General features: G+C 35.9%; 1 protein-coding gene across 1 annotated transcript; it reads right to left on the bottom strand.

Annotated features, from left to right (window-relative positions):
• Positions 1 to 139: 139 nt before the first annotated feature.
• LOC127971718 (homeobox protein Nkx-2.5) lies at positions 140 to 2,818 on the bottom strand. The gene is made up of 2 exons (XM_052574925.1): positions 2,322 to 2,818; positions 140 to 1,232 (listed from the first exon to the last, which is right to left on the bottom strand). Exons 1-2 carry the CDS (start codon positions 2,659 to 2,661, stop codon positions 631 to 633), a joined length of 942 nt encoding a protein of 313 aa, XP_052430885.1. The 5' UTR covers positions 2,662 to 2,818; the 3' UTR covers positions 140 to 630.
• Between the last annotated feature and the right edge of the window lie 8,315 nt (positions 2,819 to 11,133).

Raw genomic sequence — 11,133 nt, 5'->3', positions numbered from 1 at the left:
TTTAGGAATGTCATTTGTAAATAAGAATCTATGCATATTTTTAATTCGCTTCTACGTCGAATATAAATTATTAGTATTGTTTATATAGTATAACTTAATTGTTATTCTCAAACCTAATAATAACCGCATAGGCTACATTCTTTAAAGTCCTTTATTATTTTCTCTTAAAAGGTTTACATATCAGAATTACACAAGCAAATGAATAACAACACCTTCATTCTGTGGATACACACACACAAATGTTTCTTAATTCATTTATTGGTTACAGTTAATTTTATGGTCTGATCATATTTATGAAAATGAGACTGGCCTTGAACAGAAAGAAAAAAACGCGGGAACTTCTTTCGAGATTAATAAAGGCCTCATAATAACTATATCTGGTGAAAATTATAAATAATCTACCTATTTCACGTGCTGTTTATCTGTCATAATTTAACTCAAGTGCAAGCAAATGATTCAGACATGTTTTTAAAGAAAACGATGATATATATTGAAAGATATTAAAGCGTAAGAAAGAATGCATGTGACAGAGCAAAGCCATCCCGCATTCTGTCTACTCAAATAGGCTGTTATGAAAACAATTATGAAAATGAATATAAATGTCCATGCATGCAACTAAAGTTCTTTGTTTCACCAGGCTCGGATGCCGTGTAGTGAGGGAACCCCGCTGCTGGACTGAAACGGAGCCTGCACGTTATTTAGATCCCCAACTCCAAAGTTGATGTAGTTGTTGTTGGACTGTGAGGGCTGGATGGAGGACATGCTCGCTGGGTAGTTGCATGAGTAGTTCGTGTTGCCCGGACTCGGGAAATTACTAAACGCAGGGTAGCTGTTGTAGGTGAAGTGATTGATCCCCACGTTGTAAGATGTGTTGTATGTGGAAGCGTCGCCCAGGCACGGCTTTCCATCCCGAACCAGAACCGGCACCGAGATGCGTCTCGGAGGCGCGATGCCCACCATCTCCAGGGTCTGGTCCTGACGCTGCCTCTTGCACTTATAGCGTCGGTTCTGGAACCAGATCTTGACCTGTGTGGAGGTGAGTTTGAGCACGCTGGCTAGATGATCTCTCTCAGGTGCAGAGAGGTATTTCTGCTGTTTGAAGCGCCTCTCCAGCTCGTACACCTGCGCTTGAGAGAACAGAACCCGAGGCTTCCTCCTTTTCCTCTGTTTGGGTCGATCCGCTTCATCCAGCTTCACATCTTCACTTGGATCTTCCTGAGAGCAGCTGATGTCTGAAAATTGATTATTAATTTCATTAATGGGACACAAATTGTCAATATAATAACACTTGGGCCTGTTTGTATCCATTCATTCCATTTAGAAATGTCTACCTTTTTTAAATTCAAACACTCTAAAAAATGCTGTGTTGTTTCAACTCAACTTTGGGTCAAATTTGTACTAACCCAACTTTTGGGTTAAAAAGTTAATGTAAAAATGTAACACAATGGTTGTATTATTCTACTGTAGGCTATATTGACCCAACGTTTTTAGAGTGCTGGACTTGTGACTATACGATTTCGTTGCAGGTTGTAACCTCTTGGATTTAACTTTAACATTTTAAAACATAATATAAATTTTTTTAATAACGTAAATGTTAAACATTTTACATTTTAGTGAGTTTCATTTCATGCACTGGTGCCGTTTTATCCTAGGCTACGTTCTTAAAAATAAAGGTTCCAAATGGAGTTTTTCAAAAAATTTAAATTCCCTAAAGAACGTTTTTGAACAGCTCCTAAAAGAACCAGCTTGAAACCAAGTTTGAGGCACATTTTATTCCGAATATGATCGGTGGATGTTAAACTTTCTGTATAGATCCTAAGATATAAAAAAGTCTATAATGATTTTAAATAAAATGATATTTTATAATATATACAAACACTGTTTTTATAGTGCAGACAGTGATTTTTATTCATGAACTTTTTATTTTCCTACTAAAAACCGGAATAAAAATAGCAAAGAAGTACAATTATTGTAGTCTAATTAGTGTTATAATCAATCTAGACACTGAAAAAAATGAATCATTGAATTAATGAAGTGGTTGCAATCATGCTTTAACAAGCTATATTTAAATAAACGAATTTAGTTGATTAACTTTCAGCAAAATTTGTTTATTTAAATGTAGATAATTTTTTAAACCACTTACCATAAAAAAGTAGTAAATTCAATGATTCATTTTTTCAGTGCGCGTGCGCTTATTTAAAAAAATATATATTTTAATGTAACTCAATATTAGTAGTCGTGCATTTTTTAGCAGAGTTTTAAATAATCATGAAACGGCATCTTTACTTTCCAAAAAATGTCCGACTCTTGTGAACGCTCACCTTTTTTCTCTTTGACTTCAAACGTGTCATCTGTCTTTGCGTCTTTAACGTAGTCCATTTCTAGGAAACTCTTCCCATAAAAGGCAGCGTTACCGAAGTTCAGAGAGCTGTTTTTGGTGCCTTTGTCGTCCTGAAGGTCTTCGCTGAAGAGAGAGGCTCCAGATGGCATGTCCATGAACTGCTCTTGTTTGAAAGTGGACAGCATGCAGGATGAGCTCGGAATAAGTGCACTGTCCAGCCGCTGAGAAATGTCCAGAGACACCAAGTCCTCCTGATTCTGCTCCAGGTTCAGTATGTCCCGCACTGAGAAAGGAGTGGAAGTCATCTGGCTGGAGAACATTGCCGTGGAATGATGGTCCTCTTGGGCGACCCGGCTGGCATTTATCAGGGGAGCCTGTTCGTTTAAAGAATAGTGTGAAACCTTTGTGTTTAGAGGTAGCCTATAAACCCAAGTTTATGTTTCTAATAGAGCCCTCATAACACACTTTTGGGGTGTAAGGAGTGACTGCATGCTGTAATGAGGCAGGGGGCGGGGCTCAACATTTCAGAGCTTATCATTGGACAAATGACGTATAATATTAAAATGACTCGTGAGAGTTCCATACAAGTCCATGCATAAGATATAATATCCTCCAATTATAGCAACTTTACTAACACCTACAAACATTGCTGTTATCCATATCCATTTTTTTTAACGTTCGTTTTGTGTTGCATGTTGTTAATAGTTGCAATGCTATTCAAGTCAACGCTTTTATCAAGTCAGTCAGCTCTGAGAGAGATAGATTTCTGAGCTATACCTTCGAGGCTGCAAATGTCCCTTTTGGTTAGATCTGGCACTGTGCGCAAAATGCGCATGCACTCGGTTTGATTGTTTTCCTCTTAATTGCTTAATCCAGAGGAAACCAAGGGCCAGAGAAGAGTTTTCTCCAAGGGATCAGACATTGGCATTGCTGGAACCTGAAACCTGCAATGACAAACCCAACTGTCTACCACTGAAAGATTCTGGTGCCACTGGGTTTGTTATCAAGACGTGATAACAGATGACAACAAACCAGAAACCCACCCACGCCGAACAGCCGCAGCAGAAGAGCAACACATGGCGATTCATATGAAATATAGACCGGTGTGGAGGAAATTATATAATACAAGAACACATGTAGCCTAAAGATTAGACTCAAGACATCTGCGACTGATAGTTTGGTAACACACTATACCATTATAGATACCAGTTTGGACATTTTATATATATATATATATATATATATATATATATATATATATATATATATATATATATATGAATATTTTTTAAAGTATATATATATATATAATTTAATAATATTATATATAAGTTTGTTTTAGATCATATATTTAGCTTGCATTTCTTTAAACAATGCGTTTAGACAACAGACAATAAAGTAGACAATTTTAGACTATCGTTATAGTTTCTTTATTTTCACATTTATGTGAATCAGTTCTAATCAAAAGTGCTTATTTCAATTTTTTATTAATCTGTATCTATTCTAGTTTTTTATTTAACCAAATAGGCTCGTTTTGGGCTTTTGTGATCCGTTATAATCAGCCTTCATTACTGTAATACATTTCGAGTGATTCATAACCTAATAATAACAATAATAAACTAACTACAAGCTGAAAGACTGCTTAAAGCAATTGCATATTAAGTACGGTAGTTCCTATCTGTTAAAAATGTAATTACGCTGCAATACGGACACCTTTATTTTTATTTTATCTTTTTATTTTTTTGGCAGCAGTATTGGACAGTGTTGCCGTTCCTCTGGATATTAGTCATAGTTAGTTTTTTTGTGCAGAGGAGACAGACAGTATTATCGTTTATTTGATCTCTGATGGTTAATGCTGCAGAGTAAATGGTGCACAAGAGCTTCATGTTTATAGTTTTGGAGGAAAGCAGTGCGTCTGGGTCTCAGACAGGCGTTTCTGATTAATGAGCGCGAGCACTTTTCTCTATGAGCGAATCAACACTCCCTTATCCATCTGCAATAATTGGTGAAATAAAGTAAACTGATTCCGCAGCTTATGCAAACTGCTTTATATCACTATGATTTATGAAGCATCTCCTCTACCGAGCGCCCTTGTGATCCTCATGACAGATGGAGCTCAAAACATGCACATGTTGTTTCTGAGAGTTCACTACGGTTTTCTGAGACAGAGCTTGCTTGGAGCTGAGTCGAATAATTCATCTCGTTTGATGCATTTCTGAAATAAATATTATGACAGACTACATGGTCGAGAGAAGAAGAGGCACAAACTCCCACAAAGCAACTGCATCTAAGTTTGTCTTTCAACAGCGCATTTGGAGCAGATAAAGAGCTGGATAACGTTCTTGAAAACTTCCTGTAGGCCGACCTGTTTAGGAAATGATGGGACAGAGGGGTGAGATGGGTGTTATCTAAATGAGTCTGTGCAGTGATGAAACCACAGACCTCTTCATCCCTGTCAATCACTTCCAAATTGAAGCTCGTGCACGAGACCTGGCTTGCTGCGTGGGGATTTTTAATGGGCTTATATCTAACACGTTTTTTTTTACACTTAGCTAATTTAACACAGGCAGCTGTTTAAACTTGCTTCAACTAAATATGACTGGTGCTAAATGTCAAGACAGTCAGCTTTTTTATTATAGAGTTAAATATGCACATATGGTTTCTTTCGTTTTCTTGCGAAAAAATTTTTCATTATGTAAAATGTAATTTAATCGTGCAAGATTAGATATTATTGGACTATGTGTGCAATTAGATAGGCCACTTTTATAACCAATTAAGGAATTGTGTTTATCTTTATTTTAAGCTTTTCTAAATAGGCTACTTTCTTGCTTTGCTACATGATTCTATGTCTGATAAAATTGTAATGTTTTTATTTGTGTGTTTATCCAGCAATTCTGACGACATAATTTAACATGCTTCGGAATAAACACTGTTTTAAAATAGCTATAAGAAAGAAAAACTAAAATGTCTTCTCATATGCTGTAGTTTTTTGTAGTTGTAGACTAGTCGTTATTTATTATTACAATGATTTAGCCTAAATTAAACTGTTAAAAGTCTTTTAAAGAGCCATAAATTAGCCTATAATGCATTTGTGTATATTTCAACCCTAAAAGTTAATGCACATTATTAATGCATGCCTGTATCGAAAGAAATTCAAATAAAAACTACGAGGTTGAAGTCGCAAAACCAAACACTGTGAGATCAGATGTAGATGATCTCTAATAGGCCTGATGCATGAAAAACAGAAGAAAATCATTACGCTGATTTAGAGCTGTGAGTTTTGTCATCACATCATTTGTCTTGCACGTCTTGGGGAATAACAATTTTCTTTCTAAACTCATGTTCACAGCTTTGGCAGTGGATTAGTCAGACAGACAGGATCATGATTGCTCCCGATGGGAGTCAGATGACCTGCTCTCCTTTGGATGCCTCAGAATAGTTTTGACTACTCGCTCACACTGAAACATGTTCATATGCTCATATTTCAAAAAGGCTTTGTCGCTATATTAATCATAATTAAAGAGGGTTTTTGCAGCTGGTTGCTCCCGTTTGATTTCAAAGACCATCCGGCAGCTGAGTTCATGAATGCCACTGGATGTGGAGTTTATATAGTGTCTTGGACAAGTGCCTGTTTCCCAAATTTAGACTCCTTACTGTCCTGAAGTTTCTGTGAGTCTGCCTCCTGGTGGCGGATTTTAACATAGCAGCAGTCGCTGTTTCATTCATTCATTGACATCATAATAACCTCTTCACAAAAAACATAAACACATGTCCATCTGGCAGTTATATAGGCAGAGATATTTATAAGATAGTTTTAAACACAGAGAAGCTGAATATCCAATGCTTAAAGTGATATTTCCCCTAAAAATGAAAATGCTGTCATCGTTTACTCGCACTGGTGTTTATTCCAAACCTGTATGACTTTCTTCAGTCTGCATAACATAAATAAAAGTTATTTTGAAGAATGTATGTGAACAAATAGTTTTCATTACAACCCACTTCTATTATAGACTAAACAGAGTTTTTAAAGTTTCAGTAAGTGAATGGCTACACACACACACACACACACACACACACACACAAAATAAAAAAATAAATAAGCAACTTTAACTTTTTATAATGCTACAATTAAGATTGTTTTAAATGTTACCTGAATGTGTGACGTCACTGCACAGGTGAATTTCATTAAAGTACAAACACAATTAAAAACTTTTGGAATAGTATAGATAAGCATCTTTATTTTGAACTTGTCCAATAGAAATGAAATCCAGAATCCAGAATTTAAATCCAATTGAATTAAATTTAAATTTAATTTAATAAAAAATCCAAAACATAAAAGTAAATCCGAAATTTAGTAAATCTATAAAAATAAAACTAGTATTTCAGTGAATTATATTTAATTTTAAAATCTGTTCTGACTTTTGAGACACCTGTATTAAACAATACAAACAAAATTATTTTTTAAATGCAGGTTGAAATGTTTTAAAATTAAGTTTAGGATTACTCATTAACTCATTAAAAAAAGAACAAATGACAACCCTGTTAAGTATCCTATTTTCCTCACATTGCATTACTCCGAGTTTTTAATGTAACCTACAGATCTTGACCAAAGTTTGTTATATCTGTATGCAATGGTTATAAATGACCGCTAGAGGACAGTAACGCAATGCTTTACACGACTGATCCAATGATCCAATGATCCAAGCACATAAAACAAAAAAACATAAAAACATTATTTGCTAACCTTGCTCAGTCTCTACAAGTGTTGATATGGATTAACAGGTTTGTTTAGCTGAGCAATTACTGTGTCTATACAGCACCAGATTTATCTAGACAGATCAAGTAGGCTACAGTGTATTAACAACATACCAATTGATCATCTGACAAAACTTCTTCCTGAAAAAATCAGTTAACAAAGACTCAATAAAACATTTCTGAAAGTTGAGTTGAATTAAAGCATTTAGGAACTTTACACACAGTAAAGAATGGAAGTCTAGTCATAACAACCTCATTTTCATCTGTGTCATATATATTATGGCGCCTGATCTGACTAAAGTCTATTAATCAGTCTCTGTATCATTGCACTTTTATAATCGTGTATGCCAGCTGTAGCTTTTAAGTCATCTCTGTGCCAGTGTAGTCCAAAAGTCTGTCAATATTATAAAACACATTAAGTGTACTTAGATAAACATAATAATGCTAAAAATACAAGGTAATTGTGACTTATCCCACAATTCTGACCTTTCCTCTCAGGGTTGAGTGAGAGAAAATTTAAATAGCAAGTTACAAAGTCAGAATTGCATGAAAAAGTTAATTGCGAGATATAATATCCAATTCAGAGTTTATTTTTCACAATTCCAAGAAAAATGTCAGAACAGTTGAGAGAAAGGAAGTCAGAATTAAGAAAAAAAAGGCAATTCACATGTTTTATTTTTATTCAGTGGCGGAAAAATAGACTTTCATACATTTGACAAATATATATACTTTTTTTTTTTTTTGGAGGAAATATACAAAAATACATCTTAAAGGTCCCTTTCTTCGTGATCCCATGTTTTAAACTTTAGTAAGTGTGTAATGTTGTTGTTAGAGTAGCCTATAAATAATATCTGTAAAATTATAAATCTCAAAGTTCAATGCCAAGTCAAATATTTTATTTAACCGAATTCGCCTACAAAAACGATCCGTTTGGACTACAGCCCTCTAGGTCCTGCAGTAATGACGTCACTAAAACAGTTTTATGACTAACCTCCGCCCACATGAATTCACAAAAAGGGGGCGTGGCCTTGTTGCGCTCCAACGGAGAAGAAGGAAGAGCTGCGTTTGTGATTGCCATGTCCTCGAAACACTGTTATTTTCATCTCGGAGTCCAATCATCTTTATTTGGGCTTCCCAGGGACGCTGTACTTAGAGATGGTTACAATTTATGTTTAACTCGGTTCCCGAAAATTATGATCCAAATGTAAAACTATGGGCAGCACATTTTGCTGAGGACAGCGAGCTTTCTCAGTCTCAATCAGTTTAATGCCGGATTCGCACAAAGATTATTCCGGAAAGATGGAGCAGTTCCCTCTTTGTCTGCAGAAGGCGTTGTTTATGGACCACAACCGGTAAGTGTATTTTATTATTTAAGTTGGTGCGTTTAACAGTTTCTGTAACTTATTACACAAAGGGCAACGCTGTTTAGATTTGTTAACTAGATGTTAGGCCTGTGCAAAAAAATTGAATGCGATTTTCATGTACATCTTGTCAGTAAAAACGCTGCTGTGATTATAAGTACATCTCCAGCAGTTTTCAAAACAAATCCTGCCCACTTGCTTCTCAAAACTAGTCCAATCGCGTTTCCAGGAGGGCCGCGTGCGCTCATTTGCTGTCGAATCACAAGACAGGAACCGCTGGTCCAATCAGAACTCGTCACGTATTTCTGAAAGGAGGGACTTAATAGAACAAGGAAGTCATCAGCTCATTTTTATGACAGTGAAAGCAGTGGTATACAGATTTGTGAATTGTGTGAAAAATACTTTTTTTTTTTACACACGAAACATGAACACGTCATATTGCACACTGTAAACATAATCAAAGCTTCAAAAAAGCACGAAAAACGGGACTTTTGATACAAAACTGACTGGCACAACATCTTAATTCACAACTAATGCGCGGTGCATAGTTTTATTATTAAATGATTGATTTTTTTAAAGGAACTAGTTATGCAAAATGTCTCAGTATTGATACGTGAGAATTAAACGGCTCCGTTCCAGCCATCTCTGGAAACGGGGCTCTCTGGGAGCCCAACGATGCATTTTTGACTTCTTGACCAGATCACCCACACCTCCAGCTCAGTAAATTCATCAGCATTCAGAATGGCCACTTTGTTGTGGCGTTGGCCTGTCATATATTAGCTGCAGCGGCCCGGGCCTGAGAACCAGTTCGCCTGCTGCTCGACCACAGCCATCAGAGCCTCATAAAGCCTGTTTATAGATCTTCAGCCCCATGACAGGAGAGACCGAGCCAGAGCCAGAGTGCAGGGGAGCTTGTTTACGGTGCGGTCGTCTCATTCCACTCCGACGAGAGAGAATGAGGGTTTTTCCCACTGCAGCAGCGATGAGCCGAGTGTTTCTGCAGGAGGCTGGTGAAGGTGCAGCTCAGCCTGGCGCCAACCCCGTCCCACACGCCCTGACAGCTTTATGCTCCAGTCAAGAAGAACGCTTCTTCACATCGGCAGCGCTGGCTCCAGACGACATAGACCTGACTAACTTTTTTCTCTTACAGAATCTAGATTCTTAGAAATTCTGGCCTGTCTGAATTGAGTTTTACTATGATTAATGTCTATGTGGACTCAGTGGGTAACGCTGAGGTGTTCCTCCTGAAGTCCACTATCATCTCCATTGTTTTGAGCAGTGTTGGAGGTAACACATTATGAGTTATGTAGTCAGATTGCTTTTTTTTTCAAGTAACTAGTAAAGTAATGCATTATTTTTTCACTAACGACATTTTCAAATAAGTAACTCCTGTTACTTTGTTTTCCCATTTATTGACTGACTCTGGTGTCACCATGTTGAGAGAGGTGCAGAGAATAATCTTTAATAACTAATCTCACTTGCACAAAAACAGTGAAACAAAAGTGCATTTTCTGTGTGTTAGTCATATATATATATATATATATATATAAGTATTTTTTTATTATTATGCCTGAATATCAGCTATCTTTTATTTGTTTTATACTAAGTAATGATTGTCTTTGAATATTTGTATATTTGACACGTTTGATGGTTTTGTGCTGCAATATCATGTCATGTCAAACTTTAAATAAAACTAAACTAAGCTAAACTAAATGACTTCTGTCAACGACAGTTAGTGGAAGTGAGAGAAAAGTGTTTATAGTATTTTAAATATGTTTTTTTTTTCTCACAAAAAATATCAAGTTGCTACAGGAGGCTTTTATTCACCCCACGGAGCCTTGTGAGGGATATTTTAATAATGGATGGATGAGCTTCATTTTACTTCTTTTGCAATTGTTGAAAAAAAGGGAACACCCATCTACTTCTATTCTACAGATTGGAAGAGCAGGGACAATTTTTAATATAGCTCTTACGATTGCAACTGTAATGACTTACAATATTTTCAATAATTGGTAATTGGTATTATGACCTAAACTGGTATTATTTAATTGTGCAATTAAATTTAACAGTTTAATAATTTTTGGTTGATTGCAATCCATTTCTTTCCTTCCTGACATTTTAAAGATTTATTTTTTTCTGACTCAGTTTTACTCCGAGTTCTTGACGTATTATATTACCATTTTCGAAACTATATCATATAAATGATGGAGTTGTCTGAATAATTTTTTGTTCGACTGTTAAGTCCCTGGTTTGTCCAGATGTTGCAAGATAAAATGTAGATTCAAGAAAACTGCAGGAGCTCCATCAAGCATCCAGTGATGTTCTTCACTTGACCACAGAGGTTTGGGCAACAGGTCTGTAGACATTATGTCCAATGATTTTGTGTTTGTTGGGAAAGGGATGGTGTGGCATATGTGATATTAAGTTTATACAACAGTTTGATGGCACAAGTGAGCAAATAAATAAGAAACCACAAAATATTCAGTGTATGGAAATGAATCCCAAATCTCAAGTTAACAGAAAAAATAAATTTAGAACGTTTTACAAATAGTAACTTTAGAATCTGTTGCTTCTTTGAAATCTTATTGAATTATGTAGAGTAGAGAATTATCAATGAGTTGTGTGTGTGATTTTCTGGATTTTGTACAGCATTCATTCTTCAGCTCAATATATTCA

The sequence above is a fragment of the Carassius gibelio genome, chromosome B14 (genome assembly GCF_023724105.1).
Source record: "Carassius gibelio isolate Cgi1373 ecotype wild population from Czech Republic chromosome B14, carGib1.2-hapl.c, whole genome shotgun sequence".
NCBI classification, from domain to species: Eukaryota; Metazoa; Chordata; class Actinopteri; order Cypriniformes; family Cyprinidae; genus Carassius; species Carassius gibelio.
The sequence above is the reverse complement of the archived record's forward strand: the minus strand, read 5'-3'. Positions and strand labels throughout refer to the sequence as shown.